Genomic DNA, 19,713 nt, shown 5'->3' with positions numbered 1-19,713 from the left:
TAAGCGACAAACGTGTCTATGATAATTTCATGGAACATCATTTAATACAAATAACGCACATTTCTTGGTCAATAGAAAATTTCATATTCAAAAAAATGAAACCAGTACTGCTCTAGCACCAGCATAAAATAAAAATACGTCAACAATTGCGATTAACTTTTGATAAACTCGTATTTAAAACGGTCGTTCACCCTGACAAATTAATTTTTCGATCTATTATTCCGTGGAGGCGAATCGTTAGAGGTGGAACGAATTGTTTATCCCCGGTATTAAGTCGTAGCTGGAGTGTCGACGCACATATTGCAGTCGAAGGAATCTCCGAGGGATTGACGCGCCCTCCCTTCGAGGGATCACGGTTAAATGAGCTGGCATTTGTCAACACACGGTCGTGATATGCTGACGGCTTATTATATATTAAATATAAACTTTTGAACTCACCCTAGTGAAAATTTTGGTTTGTCGCTCGAATAGACAAACCACAAAAAATAGTTACAATAGTTTTTATTTTCGGAATATTATATAACTTGCTTTTTCCGTTAATGCGATTACATTAGTCTCTTTTTACAACTATAATGTAAACAAACTATACAGAATGAGACTTAACGATAAAACAAGTTTATTTCAGACTATACCGAGGTATTTATATTATTATAGTTAATATCAATTTATTGGTAATTGTAAATAATTAAAACGCAATCAAAGTTTAAAAATTAATATTGTCATTATATTTATTTTAATATTCCTAATTAGTAATTACTTGTTTTATATTAATCTTTCTTTATGTGAAAATGATCTTAATATATTCGATTTAATTTTAAAAACATGAATAACATTCAGTTTTGACTCAAATAAATAATAATATTTAAAGTTTTACTAAACCGGATGTTTCTACAATCGAAAAAGTGATTAGAATACCAACTTTAGTTGAGATGATGAAATATTGAGTAAAAATGTTGAATTGTTAAAGTACCTTCAAGTGAATAAATTGAGGATGATTGTTTCTACTCCAACAATAGGTACTTAGACTTTACTTTTTCTTTTCATTTGAATCCACATCACAAACTTTGTATAAAAACTAATATGTTTATTATTTTTACAATGATAATACAATTATTTCAACTTTGAAAAAAAAGATTAAATAAAAATCGCTGTAACACAGACTTGATGATTTACTTCTTCAGTACCAATTTCCCGAACGAGTTAACTTGCAACACGGCGACGTAACTCCATTCGAGGTAATTTATTTAAGCAATTTTAACAAAGCGAGGCCGCGTACATCGTATTAAAATTTGAGTCGCGACCACAAAGTAGACGCTAACACAAAATTAAAGTCGTCGACACTTAAGGGCTTCGTAGTTTCGAGGGGAGTTCCGTGAAATTTCTCTCAGAATTCCGAAATGGCGGATGAGTTTCGCAAGTCAACTCAATTATCGTTTTAATTAAGGCGCTGCCATGCCACGTGACATTTGTTTGCGTGCGTGAAAGCGATCGCTCCCCGCGGCTCTCGCCCGGGCCCCTCCTGTTAATTGCGCTAATTACTTTTGAAATGGTGTAGGGTAGAATGAGATTACTTATCGACGGCTTCCACTGAATTTATGTTATATTTGCGAGTATTTTAGGCAGAGTATTAATTTAACACAACTAACAAGTTCGTTGAATAAACTGTTCGGGCATACAAATAACTTGGCACGCCAAAGATATATATTATTTACATTTCCCAGACCCCGTCAAATATATCGTAATTAATTTGTTCATTTACACATTTAATGAACTTTAATTCTGCTTTTTATACTTTTACTTAAACATATGTTACTACTAAGGAAAAAGCACAACTTAATAAACATGACCTGGGCACTTAAATAATAAGCGCGATCTGTTTTAGACGTTCAAGTTGATGTTAGGGTGATGGCGCAGTGGTAACGATGAGCGCTGAGTGGGTGGCGAAACACGTCAGCTTGCCAACGATCATCAGACAATTTGGTTATTTGGGGTCGGCCATAAACCGATAGCGAGCGCAGTAAACGCAATCCACCACTCGCGACTATAAACTTTACGAGTCACGTAAAAACACGCTCGAAATGCCGACTGGCTACCATAAATTTATGCTAATGTATTCTTTATAGGAGTTTAATGTGTATTCAGAAATTCCTTCATTATTTATGTATACGAATGAACCGGTGAAGTTAATTTTAAAGTCGCGCTGCGCACCGCAGTATGCACAATCGCTGGCGATTAATTCTTTGTAATTCGCTTCCGAATAACTAATGGCACGCAAATTATTGCCTTACGAAATTCGATAATAACTTGTTTATAAAAGGCAAACTAGTATTAACAAAATAAACAAAACAGTATTCAAAAACATCTTAGATGAAATAAAAAGGTTAAGACATCTGTGATATGGCTGACGCGATAACTGTAGAAAATCGAGTAACTTTTCAAAACTATTATGCCTGAAATATAGTCCGAACTCAATCCGTACATTTCCGAGCGGTGGGCGGTCTATTTATCTATTTCCCCCGCTTCCGCCCCCAAGCGTCCGGTTAACCGCCCCCCTTCCGGTTAACCGGGCGGCGCGGCGTGCGCGGCTAAACGGCTCGTCGCGTGACCGCAGACAATAAGCCCGGGCGGCGTTAACAGCGCGCTTGTGTGTTGCCACTTTATATGTTACGTCAGAGCGACCCGATCCCCGCGCCCGACTCACCACCCGCTTCTCGCACTCCTCTTCTCGACACATGTGTCTCATGCGACAGGAGGACGTGACCTCCATCCTCCTCGAAACGAACAGGAGCCGATAAGTCGTGTTATCGGAGCTTGTAGCGCCTTGTTTAGCGGCAATGTTGCTGCCCTGCCCCGCCGACTATTGTGCCCGGCTCGATTGCCTTTTTCTTGAGGTCGACCCAAGTAATGAGATAAAGTACGTACAGATTAGCTATATTCGCTTTACTGACAAAAATAAATTTTGGATTTCACTAACGTACTTCAACATATTATATACATATATATTATATATATACACTCCAGAAATTCAACTCAAAATAAAACATTTTAATTTTATGATGTAAAATGTTCTTAGTTTTTTTTTCTCATTTAAAATTTCTTTGACTGTTTTCGCTTTTCATACATACCTAATAAAATAATTAATATTACAAATTAAAATTTACTCTAGTAGTATCAGCCAAATGGCCAGAGATATTACACATTCATGTTATAATAGCAGCCGACCGCAAAGACTATTAAATTAACGATTAGCCACAAGAGCTTTACCCCAGAGTGAATGACTCGTAGGGGCAACATAATATACATTGAATCGAATCCGACACGTCGCTTTATGGCGCGCACCGTGGGTCTCTCGAAATAGCATTACCTACTTGAAATTGGATATCAAATGGCGTGGAGTTTAGTTACTCATAAAATATAGCAACGTGTAGAAATTAATAGCAATCTCGATTAATTTATTTCGTTTTATTGATTAATCTATAAAAAAAATGTGTGGATGTAAACTGAATGTTTATCTTTCTGAAACAGCTACTTGTCCAATGAAATATAAAATGTACAATAAAACGAGCTCAATTGCTGACGTGATTCGTAATGCTGAGCTCCGAGCACAAATAAACTTGAATCTGAACATAAAGCGATATTGCTTGTGTACGAGAGGGTTGTAAGTCACAGCGGGCGGCGACAGGTTGACGGCGTGGCGAGCAAATTAACAGCTTGCCACTATCCTCTAACTTAGTACCTCGTAAAATTAGGCCCACTAGACCCCTCCAGGCCTACGAACCTTGCTGTATAGTTGTATTATACACGATTCAAGCAGAAATACGGATTAATCTTAAACAGTTATATTTATATCAATTAATAACAAACTTTAAATCACTTATGTATATTAATATAATTAATTATTTAATTTATATTGCATTCGAATAATATTAAGGAAATAAATTATCTGATAAGAGTTCTTCTACAAGCTGTATTTTTATACAGTGAAATAAAACCAAGTCGCCATGAACACTCAACTAAATGTTTATAAAGCGTTTAATTGATGCATGAATCCATACTGAGACTGAAGTGTGCCTGTGCACATCCGCGAATATATTTCGTATCGCAATGTCAACACGAGCTGAATCAGTAAGCGCGACGGTCGTTCGACACGTATATGATTATTTCATTAGTTCGTATTTGCGCACTCATTCGAATATAGCATCCGCCCTGCCCCACGTCCCCCGGCGCGTCGTGAGGGGGGCGATGACCACTCCCGGAGCTAATCATGCGGTCAGTTTGTTCTGCCTCAGCGTGTTTTGATATTGATATTGACTGTAGCGTTCGCATCGCTGCGCGCCGATTTATTTGCGAACAATGATCGATTGATTGCTATACGTACGTAAGCTCGCCCGTAAACGTTTTGATTATGTTTACCTACTCTTATTTGCTATATCAACAAAACCAGATACCGCATGCATATATATTGAAACATTCTGCGATTTGTATTAACTGGTTTATTTTTCTTGTCGTAGAGAAATTCAATATCTCCCGGTGAAAGAGAAAAGTACAGAACAAGAAGTCCAGCAGAACCAGATCACAAGAAACTTAAAAAGGAGGAAAAAGATATGGGCCATGTAAGTTAACTAGTTTCTTTTACGAATATATTATTGTTTTGTTTTTGTAATTTATGAATGTTGACATTCTGAAATATAATGAAGCTATTTAAATTCATTATTTAGATGAACTTAACTATTTTGAATCTATTTCTTTTTACAAGCTTTTAATGAACTCTTCATCTGTTAGTGTGTGGGTCAAACATTGAAAGTGAATTTTAACCCATTTCCATCCAACCGACGGAGCTGAATTGTTTAGTTCTACACGCTATAATATTTACGAAATGATGTTTTTTGTTGAAAATAGTCGTTTACATAAAAAAAAAAACTAATTATAGCTATCTTCTGTCGTGTTTAATCGTTTAGACTACTGACAGAAATATGATAAATTTGCATAAATATTTATTTCAGGAACTGGTAGTAGACGACGCAAGTGAAGAGCCGACGTCTCCTCACAACGGTGCACCTTCTCCACGAGAAAATGGACTGGACAAATTACAACCTAAGAAAGAACACCCACCGCACAGTCCCAGGTAACATTTACGTCATCTTACATATTGTTTCAAAGAAACGAATTGATTACTAGGATCGTTAAAAGTCACATTGAAAGTTGTGATATAAAACAGATGAAAACAAAACGTGATCACTGTTCAATTACCCATAAAGTTTAACATTCCAAAAGAATCATTACAAAGAGTCGTAAAACATTTATAGCGCTCGATAATCTGTATAACAAACATGTATTGGGGCCAGTCGCGCCTTAGTCCGATGTTGTGCACGATAAATTCATGATAATCGCTCCATCCATTTAAGGGAAGCCGTAGTTTGTAAACTATCCGTTACATTTCTTGCGGAAGGTCAATGTGCCAGCGACGATTGAACAGTCAAAAGTTAATCTCCTTCTCTGAATCAATTACGAAGCGGCGCGTTAGTCCTGTTACGACGATGAGATTAGACACGCCTGATGGATAACCAATGATAATAATCTTCACGAAAACTTATGGTTACGCCGACTTACGCCTTCCAGTCTAACCTTGTAGGGGCTTATTAAAGTGTACCCTAATTAAAACGGATTATGTTAACTGTTTAATAAACTTATTTGATGATTTAGTTCTAATGTTGTTTCTAGAAATATTCAAGCATAATGTACTCAAGCACCTAAACTTGTGTTTCAAATAATCACATGATTTATAATTGCCAATTTTAATGATATCTTCATGGTAAAATGTGATGTTTTACCGTAGTATCACGAGTCCACGACCTAAATACATCATTTATATGACGATACAAAATACATTCAGGTCTTTTAGCAAAAAGAATTGAATATGTAAATAACCTCAATACATTTTAATGGGCGGGTACAATTAAATTCTCTAATAATTAAGAGCGTGCTAGGTTTTTACATTTTCATTTACATAATAGTAACATCAATATGTAATATTAATAATAATTCTAGTTCTGAATATTATTGTTTTTTTTAATTCATTCTTTTGCGTTTAATTTACAGATCAGGAACGTCGAGTAACGCATCAACACCCTCAGCAAAGAAATTGGACGAGAAGCCAAGTACACCTATATCTAAGCCAGTAACGCCAACGTCAGGTGCTAGCGGGGTGGGGTCCGCAGGAGCGCCACTAAAGGCCGCAGTGAAGCCTCCGGCGCTACAGTACCCTTACCTCGGCAACGGTGCACACGACGCGTACGGTCTCGCAGGGTACTCCGCGAGAGCTGCGCTAGCGTATGAGCCGCTGCGTCCGCCCATCGGACCGGCTGCGCTCGCACCGATACCCGGTGGCAAACCGTAAGTTTGATTTTACTCGATTCACATACACACGAGTATGCTTATATAGGAATGTAATGTTTGTTATTTTTTAATCAAATGAAAAGATAATTCATAGCAAAAAAAAATTTAAACAATTTCATGCAGTCGCGATTTTCATCTGATTTTCATTTTATGAATTCGTTTTGACTTTCAGAGCGTACTCATTCCACGTGTCCGCGGAGGGGCAGATGCAACCAGTGCCATTCCCACCGGACGCGCTGATGGGCCCCGGCATCCCGCGTCACGCGCGCCAAGTGTCTGCGCTTGCGCACGGCGAGGTGGTCTGCGCCGTCACCGTCTCGTCGCCCACCAAGTACGTCTACACCGGCGGCAAGGGCTGCGTCAAGGTGTGGGACATCAGCCAGCCCAGCAAGGCGCCCGTCAGCCAGCTGGATTGCTTGGTGAGTGGGTAACTGTCGGCGACTCTCATTTATTACGTGCTCCTTTTTATTCATATTTCCGAGTAACATATCGATTGCATTCGATATTTTTTGTACGATCCTTGAAGTTCCCGAAAATTTAGTATAGAATCAAGTTTTATGTTTTGATTTAATCGTATTACAGCAAAGAGACAACTACATAAGATCAGTGAAGCTGCTGCCGGACGGGCGCACGCTGATCGTGGGCGGCGAGGCGTCCAACCTGTCCATCTGGGACCTGGCGTCGCCCACGCCGCGCATCAAGGCCGAGCTCACGTCGTCCGCGCCCGCGTGCTACGCGCTCGCCATCAGCCCCGACTCCAAGGTACCGCGGCGACGCAGCCACGAACTGTTTTAATCCTTCGATATTATATATAGTTTTTGCTAGTTATCCCTGCGATCTTACTATGTACATTAATTAATTTACAATGACTCACTGAGTTCCTTTTTAAAATGAATCTAATCAAAAAAGTTACTTCTTCATTGTAATTTCAATAAATAAAATTTAACTTTAGGATGATAATACAATAAATAAAGGAATTAGAGTTACCGTCAATTGAACACGTAAGCCTCTCAACCATCGATATAGTGTCATGGACTCTCTAAATAAATGAGATAAGGAAAGGATTAAGTGTTACTGTTGAAAAGTTGAATAAAAATTATTAACTGGTCAATAAATAAAATAAAATTTGGATATAGACGGACGGACAGACAAAATATGATTGATGATTGAATAAAATTTAAATAAATATACATACATGCGTACTTTGTTCTTACAATTATCAGTAGCATCCTTACTATAAATTATTCCTGAGTTTGTAGTGTGTCGAAAACTCAACAAAGACTACAAAATGAAAAATATATAATGTATGTATGTTATTGATTTGAATAATAACATTTATTTATTTTGATTGCAGGTGTGCTTCAGCTGTTGCTCAGACGGCAACATCGCGGTTTGGGACCTTCACAACCAGACGTTGGTACGACAGTTCCAAGGACACACAGACGGTGCTTCCTGCATCGACATCTCCGCCGACGGAACCAAGCTCTGGACCGGCGGCCTCGACAACACTGTTAGGTATATAGGCAACCAATTTTGTATCTACGACATAGTCTTGTCTTATGATATATATATATAGTTAGTTTACATTTATAAATTTAAATACTCAAAGTAATTGTGAAAAATTATACATTATATTATATGAATTCGGATGTTAATTCAACTATTTATTTTCAGATCCTGGGACTTAAGAGAAGGAAGACAATTACAGCAACACGACTTTAGCTCACAGATATTCTCATTAGGATACTGTCCCACGGGTAAACTAACCTACAATATGAACCATACATAAATTATATAAAAAGTAGAAAAACTCTGATGATGTCAACACATCTAAATTCTTTATCCAAAGAAAAATGATTATAAAACTTAGTATACAATACGTATACGGTAGAAATAAAACAAATCCAAATAAAGTCCGAATCGACTTATCCGAAATTGAAAAGAAATATTTGTAATGTATATTTTGCTGTATTTCAGGTGAATGGCTGGCGGTGGGCATGGAGAACAGCAACGTGGAGGTGCTGCACGCGGTAAAGCCCGACAAGTACCAGCTGCACCTGCACGAGTCGTGCGTGCTGTCGCTGCGGTTCGCGTCGTGCGGGAAGTGGTTCGTGTCCACCGGCAAGGACAACCTGCTCAACGCCTGGCGCACGCCCTATGGCGCTAGTATATTCCAAGTGAGTCATCATCTCGTGTGTCTGCATAGGTCCCTGGGTTATTGTTAAATAGCAATTAATTTTACGGTAGAATAATATTTTTACTAGAAATATAAGAATTCTACTATATTATTGAAAAAGCACCATTAATGTCTAAAAAGCTTAATCAGTGGCCCGTTTTTAAAAAAAACTTTAAAAATTTTATTTAAAACTTTAGGAATTTTAAAAATTGTCATACCATATTGTAACATGGTAAACAAGATACCTCAAGCTGCTAAATTAACTAAACTATTAAATATTAATCACAACGATTATCTTTACAGTCGAAAGAATCATCATCGGTGCTCAGTTGCGACATCTCATCGGACGACAAATACATAGTGACAGGCTCGGGCGACAAAAAGGCCACAGTGTACGAAGTGATCTACTAGTGCGACGAACTGACGGACACTCGGACAAGCGAACAAGCGAACAAAACAGATCAAAGTGACGTGTGACTAGTGATTGCGGACGTTCTGCGAACGTAGCGTGGCAAGTGGTGATATAGCTTTAGTGTATGTATAGAATATATGGGAAGCCTGTATGTACTTATGCGACTTGTTTATATAGATTAGTGAGCGCGGTTTATGTTTATTTGTTGAGCGCCCGTAGTGTATGTTGGCAGCAGATCTCAAAATGATGATTTCGTTTCAATATTGTTGTAAAATGCTCATATTAAAGAAAAGATATGCGCAAATTATACATGTCTCGTTTTATTTTTACCCTAATGTAATAATAAAGACAAATATAATATAAATCAAGTATAATAATACAATTGTATCGTACAAAGATTATTCAAGAAAAATAAAAAATTGAAATACAAAAATATATATTTATTTTTAGGAAATGCACGGCGATTCCTGTATTTTATTTTGTACAATCTATTTGTTATTATTTTTTTATTTACATTACATTTTAAATGAGCAAAGTTCGATGTCAGTACTGGGATGGTGGTTTGTGAACTATACGGTAATAGTCACAGGTAGCATAAGCTATAAAGCTTCTATAAAGAAGTTACTACATATTTTTGAAATTTGGCACGAGTCTTCACTGAGTCCCGCTATTGCGAAATATTTTCAAATTTTTTGTCTTACCCTTCTAGTTAACAGGTTTCTTCAATTGTCTTTTAGTTAAGCAAATATTTGAAAAACTAATGACCTTGATGTACATATATGCAAGAAAATGGAAAATTAAAATAGAATACAAGTACTAGTAATATATAAGTACAAAAATTTGTACTTGGGAAATAATTAATTTTGATAGAAGTTCATTTAAAGAACCGGTCGTCTCTTCATCCCTTTTTGAGGGCGTGAAATGTTCCATTATCTTACACTCTGCTTGATATTGGTACTGTTTAACAAATAACTCGAAAAACAACAAATAGTTTTAGAAATCTACCTAGTTGCTATAATGATTATAGATCTAGTCGTGCCTGCATTAGACCGCCAACGACACGACTTTTGACCCTTTTATTTACAGGAAATATTGTAACGGATTACTTTAACAGTTATTTTATTATCATATCTATAGCTTGTCTAATTAAAATGAAAAATAAGCTCGTTTCTTGACGCATTACTCAATTGAAATCTATTTAAAACCATCATCAACGTAAAAATATAGGCCTACCAGATGCCGTAGTCGCTTTAAAGCGACACCTTATGATGAGGTAAAAGTCTTACAATATTTACTAAATTGCGTGGTGCTAGCTGTAATTAAGCTTTATATGTCTGCAATCAATACAAATAGGTAATTAAAAATTGATATTATACTGAGTAATTTGCATATTAAAGACAATTTATTTGAGTGTAAATAGTGATGTAATGATGATATATATAGTGCGGTGAACTGTGATAATTTACTTAAAAAACGAAAGAAGAGATATACTTACTGTGGAAAACGTTGTTACAGACTACATTGTGTCATGTACTAAAATCAGACAAATGCTATCTTGAATATTAATGTATAATATTCATTATGGATTTAAAAAAAAATTGCATTTTGAAACGGTTAATGGAACTTTGGAAGTAAAATTAAAATTAATATAAGTAGTTGAGTGTAATGTGTAGGGTAATTATTCATAAAGATATATTAATCAAAAACTTTAGTAGAGCACAGTATAATGTAGCTGAGCTATTAGCAAATCGCATTATTTATTGAATCCACACCAATCCGGTTTTAGAGTTTGACATATGACTAAAACAACAATACTTCATAACAGAAGATAATCGTAAGGTAATGGAGAATAAGCAGTTTATTCGAGATAGTAGAATATCAAATAGGGGTTGTGAAATCGAAAATGCGGATTACAGAATTGCCTAGCTGATTGACTTTAGTAATGTTTCAGTGCTGTTAATAATCTGTTACTTGCATTCTTATCAAATATTACTATCTCCGACTTAACTATTCAATGGCTTTCCATTGTTAAAGGTTTTCCGATCGGTGTGACTTAAGTGAGGAACCCTCTCAAGACAGTATTTTATCTCCCCTACTGTTTATTTGTTTAGTAATTCGATCGTTTCTGTAATATCCCTACGCTACCACTTTTATAATGACGACTTTATTTATTTATTTATTTATATTTTGGAAACAAACAGTGCTATTAATAATTATAAATGTTGTACATAATTATTCCTTAAACCAAAACAGTTTCCTATGACAATAAATACATAAATTAACTTTCAGAGTGTAGAAAGCATATTAATAATTATTATTATAAATTAAACATTATCATTATAAATATTAAAATTAACTTTAAATTAAAAAATATTGCAATATATAGTTAGGTATGTTAAATATCATTTAGATTCATTCAATAAATATTTTACAGCAGATTTAAATTGACGGAGAGAGAGATGAAACATATCTGTTGTTTTGCACTTCTAATAATAAAACCATTTCCTGCAAATTTAGTGCGGGTACACGGTATATTAAAAATAGGTTTACTTCCAGAATTTAATCTTGGACAGTTAAGATCCAGTCTAGAGTCAGTAACTGGAGTCGATTCCATTGTTCAGTATCTTGTATAACAATATTTGATCTCTTTCGATCCTTCTATTACATGACAGTGGCAGTTGCTTCATAATTTTATTATTACCAGAGGTTCTATATTTTAAGTGTTTTTTAAATAAATAATGGACTTTATTTATTTTTTCTATATAAGTTTCGTATTGAGGATTTAATAAGCAAAACAATCGATACGGATCTTATGCAAAATTCATCGTGGTTTATGTGTATGGCATCGCATTGCGGTAAACCTTTCGGAATGTTAAGATATAATTGTAAGGAATTAAAGGTATATTCTATAAATGATTAGGCCTCTACCCAAATATTATTTTAATAACTAATGTATTCGTATTTTAAGTCCAATTCCTTATTACAGTTCATCTGCAACTTTGATCTTATTCTTGACAACTCTCCCAGTTGGTGTTATCATGTGAGCGAAATATATAATTGAGTCCTCCGATATAGATCCTACTCTAACATAGCCTTCCGGGGTACTGTCAAATCCTATCCTTCTAATAATATAAATGCGAAAGTTTGTGAGGATGTAGGGATGTTTGTTACTCATTCACAAAACGACTGTTTGGATTGTAAACTTTACAATAATATCATATCATACAATATATCAACATCAGATTAACACATAAGCTATAATTTATAAAGATATTGTGGAAATTGGCCAAAATATAACCATAAGTGTTGTATGAGTCGGAAAAACGAATCTGTCACCTGCGAATTATTGTGACGTGCGCTGCAAGAGCTGTAAGAGTTAAACGAATGTATATTAATATTTTAAAGAGGTAAATATAATCAAATATAGGTAAATATGATATAATCTAATCAAAAACGACAAGATTTAAACATAGACAAAATTACTACTTGTCTTGCTAAATCTCAGTTTGATAGATAATGCAGTAACGTTGAGCCCGCCCATTGTACTATTTAATTTTCGTCTGTAATAAACTATATACAGCATCTATGGGCGGTGGTGACCACTTACTATCAGGTGAAGCATTTAATGTTCTCAAGCTCAATATACATCGTAGAATATATGACAATGAACCCAATAAATAGTACAGATAAAATTTGAACAAATTAGGGTTTATTATTCGAATAGCAACAAATTCTAAAAGTATTTCAATAACTATTTTGATTTTATAAAAATACACTACTCATGATGCGTAGTATCAAATCAGAGACAGTGCTTTACGGTCTAAGCATTTTACTAAAACACAGAGAACAGTTTAAGAAGAACAGTTTAATAGATTCAATTCTGTATATTGAAAATTTTTTCAACTTTTATAGTAAAGAAAAAAAAACCAAAGTACTAAAAGACTTATTTTGTATTACAATTAATATATATTTTAAAAAATAGATTTATTATTTATAAAAGTAGTTATTTTTTTCTTGACGTTTAACTTTCCGTTTCGGCAACATATAGAATTGTTTGGGTATTATTTTTTGATTCAAGGTGCACTTTGAATTTTCTATTTGTTTTTTTATATCTACTGCCAAACTTGTTTTGTACTTTGAAAAAAAGTATAGAAAAAAAGTAAGTATAATAATGACGTAGACTTAAAACACGGTTAGATTCAAGGGTTGTAGGACCGTCAATGTGTCTTCAAAATTAGTCATTCTATTGTGAAATTGTGAAAAAAAAAAATTTTAATACAATAACGTCTAAGTAGGTTCTAAATAGTTGTTAATTTATTCTTCTTAGTGGAATCCATCTGCTCTTAAACCAGATAATAACTGCGTTACTTTCACAAATAATAGAAGTAGGAAAAAACTTAGATAAAAAGGTAATTTTTTGTGGCAATACGATCGACATCAAATTCCAACATTTGTAATTTGACACAATGGATTTCTATTGATAAAGTATTTTTGTAAATAATTTTCAAAACACATGTGCTTAGTTAACGAGAATATTATCGCCACACCGTTGATAAAGCTTAACATTTTGGTTTATTTATCTATTTCCCAAATAATAATATAGATTACCATGTATTTTATATACACATAGCCATAACGCTTTCTTTATTTATTTAAGTTAACTATTATCTCGACATTCTCAACGTTAATTTATGACGATGTGAGCAATATGTAGATTTGCGTTTTAACTTCCTGACGATGCAAATGAAATAATAATCAGTTTAAAATTCTATTTCTCTACGGACGCAAAAGCTAATAAAACAACTTAGCGCTTAAGGAAATAGCTTCATGCAACTGTGACAATCGAACGTATGATAACACATCTCTTTTTTGAATTGTTATTTAATCATTTTAATTTTTATAGAGTTACTTTTACGGTTTCACACGGGTACAATATAGTCTATATGTTGATATATAGTAAGATATAGATTGAAGAGCAGACATAAAAAGAAAAATTCTTGTTTTTTTTTTGACCAGGAATGTCGACTTCTCCTTGTTATAAAATGAATGTTTTATATTATGTTTATTGATGAAAACCGTATGTCAGTATACATATAGTCGTTAATAGCCAATAAAAAAAAGAAAATTGGATAACAAAAAGAGGAGAAATATAGTGAACTATTTTAATTTCACTTTTTTATTTATAGATGGGTAATATAGGCCTTAATAGTCTTCTAACGAAAATTAGCGATTCGTTTATTTTCAATAGATTAATAGTTATGTTGTAAGTATCAATAGTATTCAAAATAGTATACATAATCTAAACTGAGCAGCGCTATTACAAGTACTCTATTACAAGTAGTAAGCAGAAAAATTACGATTTATCTACTTTAATTGTTCCATGTGTTTACTGCTAAGGTATTTTCCATCATTGTTGTAGGAAAACACCAATACGAATGCCAATACGTAATGGATCCAATGAGCAGACGCTGGCACTGCCAGCCACCGTACGTTATCGCCTTCATACAATCATAGGTCGCCACTAATCGCAATCGTCATATGTATGTGTAACAATTTACATACAACACCTTTGTAAATTGTAACACACGTAAGATCATTAATTTAATTATGCAACTTGCATCTAAGGATCGTGACGTTAAACTTATCAATTTACCTGTGCCTTATGCGGACACGTGTCCTACGTGCCGATTTCTCACGAATGAATAATAATGCCTTATGAGTTAAAATGACGCATCATTAAATAGTTATATTTCTATTCTAGTTGTTGTTCTATAAAAAAGAACTTAAACTATCATGAAAAGTGTTTTGTCAATAAAATCCATAATCGTCTAAACTTCCCTGTCGTTAAAGTAATAGTTTGATGAAAAACCCGAATACCTAATTCGAAGTATTTTTTTTAGATAAAGCGTACTGTTATATACGTGCGTAGTTGTCAACGTCTGCCATGTAACACGAGTAGAGGCGCGCACGCACCAGATGCCGGCGGTGCCAGCCACCGATGTGATAGCGCCGCTGCGCCGCGCCCGTCGTCAACTCTACACGCAGAACTTGTTGGTTAATTAGGATAAACCAAACAGTTTGACCTACATCTAACTTAATTCTTTTGAATCGTATTTAAAATAGCTAACGTTTTAAAAATATCACTCAACCTTAAAATTTTGCTTTTCACGCCAATAGATTGATATTTTTTTATAAATAATGCTTAAAATTAATTTAATGACCATTTTATATAAGTTAATAATATATAAGAACAAAAATGTCATATGGAAAAATCAAGGTAATTATATGGTCTTGGTTTTTTTTAACCAAAAAAAATGCTTTTTTTTACATGCTACACACACGGAAGTCAAACGGTTTTACATTTGAAAAAGCTCACAGATAAACCCCATATCAAAACACTTCGCATAACCATAACACAAGGGAAGTAAAAATAAAAAACAAATATCCTTTGTTGTTTGTATGTCAATACATACATACTTACATTGAAACCCCCAACCTTAAGCGCTTAATCATGTTGCAATAACTATTGCAAAAAAAGTCATATATTATTTCTACATATATATCTACTATTTTTATATCCCCGAAACACCTACAAAATTATTGATAATCATTTCAACCTTGTCCTTAAAATCATGCGATAGTTTCCGTTATTTATTACGGTTGGGTTAGTTGTTGTTGTCCATTGTTCAGCATCACTTCCGAGGAATGTTATCACTAGTTATCAGGGGATGTAAGCATTGCAAAAATACTATCTATTCCGCTCCAATCGGAATTTCCGTTGTGATTTTATTTGATGAGTTCAAACTTAAGCCGCGCACTTTAAGAATTAATTACTTAACAATTTATTTTAAGTTGTAAATTCTTCAAGAGATATTTTATTTATTTACAAAGGAAAATATAAAGCAAATGGTTGTACGATTAATTGATTATTGGATATTATGTTTTTGGTTATTAAATTATTAATAACTAAAACAGAAAAAAAAATCACATAACATATTATTTTGATTGAGTTTAAAAACATTTTCAGTTACATATATACATATCTATTAATTATTATCATAGGTAAAAGAACTGTCGGGTAGGTCGGGTAAACAAATGATAAGAATAAAAGTGAATGATCCGCATATCATCATGTTCAATAAACAACTTTTTAATTTAAATAATATGCATGATTTTAACACAACAACGCTTTGGTATATATAAAAAATATAACTCAATGCGCAAACAACTATGCAACATTGTGGTTTATTAATATAATAGAGATTAACATTGCTATCATAGAGTGAAAAGTTTAGCGCGTGTTATGTGCACTGTAACCACCACCAATAGTCCTCCCGCTGGCGCAGACTGGCCGATAATCGCCGATCGCTGTTATCGCGCGTCCGTGGCGCTGTCCGGAGTAGCTGCGATCACTCACTCTAGTCACAGGACGCGCCGTATGCGCCTGTACGTGCATTCTTAATATTGTTCACAACTTCCAAATTTCGATACTACATTTATGTAATAAATAAAGCTCGTGCCTTATTGAGAACTCGTAAGTATAAATATATGTATATATATTTTTTAATTTATTTTTTAGGGATTTAACTAATTTTTCTGTACCTTTTAGATTCAAAATGTACCGCGAAAACTGCGGCTTGCTAAATGAAGCTCTAAGCGATCAGCTCATGTTCGAGTATTCACCAGCAGAGAGTCTCATCAATTTTGAGTTACCTTCGAACTTGAACTCTGAACTCAACGATTGGCAACTTAATGATTTAGATTTTCATTGTGATGCATTTGTTCACGGATTGAATGATTCTAACAGAGAGAACTCTATATTCGAAGACGGTTCGAATATACTTTTTGATTTCGACGATTTGGATAAAAACATAGATTTAGACGATTATCTTCTAGAAGCATTAACAAGTGATAAATCCAACGATGTGCTACAATCTAGCCCAAATTCTACAGATGTTGATAGTGACACAGCGCTCGGTAGACTTTCTGTCCTTGGAATTGATCTGGAATCAACCTATGTACAAGACAATCAGTACTCGTCTAACAATATAAATAAAACTAATGATAGAGTGCGAAGTTTTATACCAGAAACTAAAATACAAACATGGGGAGAGCCGGCGTTCTGTCCGGAACTTGGAGCGTTCCGATGCCCGGTGGAAGACTGTGGAAAACTATACGCAAAAGCGTCACATGTTCGCGCGCATTTGCGTCGTCATAGTGGTGAGAAGCCCTACCGATGCACATGGGGTAGTTGCAGTTGGCGTTTCGCGCGGTCAGATGAGTTGGCGCGCCACCGTCGAAGCCATTCAGGCGATAAGCCCTATCGGTGCAGCGAATGCGGCAAGAGATTTGCACGTTCGGACCATCTTGCCAAACATGGACGTGTCCACGCTCGCCGCGCTGCCGCAGCCGCCGCGGCCGCCAAACGAGCTTCGAACCATTCTTATAAAACTAGAAGACTGATGTGAAATGTGATTTATATAATCTTTTAAAGTGTGTGATGAAACTATAATCGCGCTGGCGCGTTTGGTTTTATTGATTAAGTACAAATAAGGATACATACAAAAGAATATGTGGAAAAAAATTGTGCAGTTAAAAACTTAAAATTTGTTGTAGTTTTTACGATATTTTATGCGATTCTGAGTAATATTAACTCTAATATATTTTTATAACATTTGTACGAATTTTGTGTTATTATATTAGTTATAATTAAGCTAGATTATATTAGTGAAGTAATCGTTTGAACTAGTAAAGTTTACTAAAGTAATTTATATTTAAAATAATTAAGCCACTCTTAATATACGTTGACCGTATGAATCTCGACCTGCGCTAAGCATAATTTATGAAATCTTGTATGATTAATAGACAAACTAGTTAGATGTTCTTTTAACTTTATTCTCGTTGTAATATCATGTACTTTATGTATACTTGAATATAATAACAAGAACTTACTGTTGTGTTACTTAGTCTTTAGATAAGCTAGAATAATAAAATAATAATTTACTTCCTCTACAATGTGGCTACTTTTTAACAGGTCTTTATAAACGACATATCTGTTGTCACAATCCACACGAACTACACAAAACATAAGTAATATTTAAATAGTTATAGTATTCTTCTCACACATTGGTTAAAAAATTTAATGATTCACTGACATTAGAGCACCGTGGTGGAGTAAGCTCCAAACCTTATCGAAAGGTCTTTCCAGTACAGTTGGAAGTTTACTTATTTAATTGTAGACTCAGTCATCCAGACCAAGTCATCGTGTGAAAAATTAAACTAGATAAGTTCTTCTTGATAATTAAATAATAATATGTGCCTACAGCCTATTCTAACCAAAGAAAAAGTAGACTATTAAACAACTTTGACATTGAATGGTCGCGACATCATCGAAATCTGAATAATCAATGGTATTATCAGTATGGGTTCGCGAAAAAATTACTTTGAACTTCAGCGTAGTTGTTATCGAAAGTTTGGAAGTAAAATTAGAGTGCATTTAAGTAGTTAGTGGGGTAGTGTTGTATCAAAAATAAAGATATATTAATCAATTTAGCTGTTTGTACTGTATAATATAGAATGGGTCATTAATAAATCTTAGATGTAAATTTAAAGTTTATTTTTCTTTACTCCTTCGAAAATTGGATATGTACTGGTGAAAAAAAAATAGTTGAAAGTTTGTTGATAGTTAATCGTTTGGATTTAAATCATGGTAAAGTTTAAAAGAGACACACCTTCCTGACTTCACATGATTATAAAATTATATTAAGAAATATTTCAATTATAAACTAAATAACTATAATGTAAGCAGTAGCATCAGCCCATACCGAACAATAGCATAATTTTCAATGACATGACTTTTTCTTCCTTTTCAAAGCATCTATTAATATGTGTATTTGCGTTTCTCACGCGTTCATTATCAAATATCTTGTAATGTATCTAAAAATACTGGACAATGGACATCTTTATAAGAGATAAATAATGCTGTCACCATTGACTCAGCCAGGTGGTAATAATCAGGGTCCAGCCCTCACTTTCTACGTGGCTTAAATTTTTATCACAATTGAATTTATAAGTCTTGCTTAACTATTTATTCAACAATATACGTAATTGTTGTGTTCGGCAACTAATCAAAAACAATAATTTATAAACAAAGAAAAATTGTGTACTTTTTAATGGTTTCATATATTTCTAACAGCTTAAACTTAAATCAGCCTTTAAACTGATAGGGATGCGATTTGAATGCAGTGACTTGCAAAAGAAAGTTTAGTCAAAAAAACACATTAAATAAGCAAAGAATCAGATACCTACCGATAAAATATTTTGCCGCTGAAAGCCAATTATTTTGTCTCCGACTAGAACAAAAAGCCACGTCAAAAGGTAATTTATTCAAGTAAACTCTTTCAAACACATTAAAATTGTTAATTATAAGATATATATATTTTAATTTAAATGTAACACCGGTTTGGATTGGCGTAAAACTGATAATTTATTTTCAGTTTTACAGACAGACAGAGTTACTAGTACAGAAGTAGTTACTTTTTTCCGATAGTTAAATAGCATTTAACTGAATTATTATATGTTATTAAACGACATTATAAATAACGTAAATCTCGTAAAAATATGCAATATATAATTATACTATATACAATTGTTTACGTCAGTTCTGAAACTAGAAAGTACTAGTTTTAGCCTGCGGTTTATACCACCTTTCATAACGCGGTAGAAGGTT

The 19,713-nt window shown here is 34.2% G+C and overlaps 2 protein-coding genes across 2 annotated transcripts in view; both read left to right on the top strand.

Annotated features, from left to right (window-relative positions):
* Positions 1-9,293, top strand: part of LOC125067743 (protein groucho-like) — a 48,756-nt gene extending 39,463 nt beyond the window's left edge. The window contains exons 8-16 of the mRNA XM_047676481.1: positions 4,512-4,613; positions 5,004-5,125; positions 6,100-6,393; positions 6,569-6,815; positions 6,979-7,158; positions 7,751-7,911; positions 8,071-8,153; positions 8,374-8,573; positions 8,876-9,293. Coding sequence (XP_047532437.1) covers positions 4,512-4,613; positions 5,004-5,125; positions 6,100-6,393; positions 6,569-6,815; positions 6,979-7,158; positions 7,751-7,911; positions 8,071-8,153; positions 8,374-8,573; positions 8,876-8,983 — 1,497 coding nt within the window. The 3' untranslated portion in view covers positions 8,984-9,293. The remainder of the gene's footprint in view (positions 1-4,511; positions 4,614-5,003; positions 5,126-6,099; positions 6,394-6,568; positions 6,816-6,978; positions 7,159-7,750; positions 7,912-8,070; positions 8,154-8,373; positions 8,574-8,875) is intronic.
* Positions 9,294-16,318: 7,025 nt separating this feature from the next.
* Positions 16,319-18,548, top strand: LOC125067693 (Krueppel-like factor luna). The gene is made up of 2 exons (XM_047676414.1): positions 16,319-16,518; positions 16,594-18,548. Exon 2 carries the CDS (start codon positions 16,601-16,603, stop codon positions 17,450-17,452), a length of 852 nt encoding a protein of 283 aa, XP_047532370.1. The 5' UTR covers positions 16,319-16,518; positions 16,594-16,600; the 3' UTR covers positions 17,453-18,548.
* The last annotated feature ends 1,165 nt before the right edge of the window (positions 18,549-19,713 follow it).

Source organism: Vanessa atalanta, chromosome 12, assembly GCF_905147765.1.
Source record: "Vanessa atalanta chromosome 12, ilVanAtal1.2, whole genome shotgun sequence".
Classification (NCBI taxonomy): domain Eukaryota; kingdom Metazoa; phylum Arthropoda; class Insecta; order Lepidoptera; family Nymphalidae; genus Vanessa; species Vanessa atalanta.
This window is presented reverse-complemented; position numbering and strand designations above follow the sequence as displayed.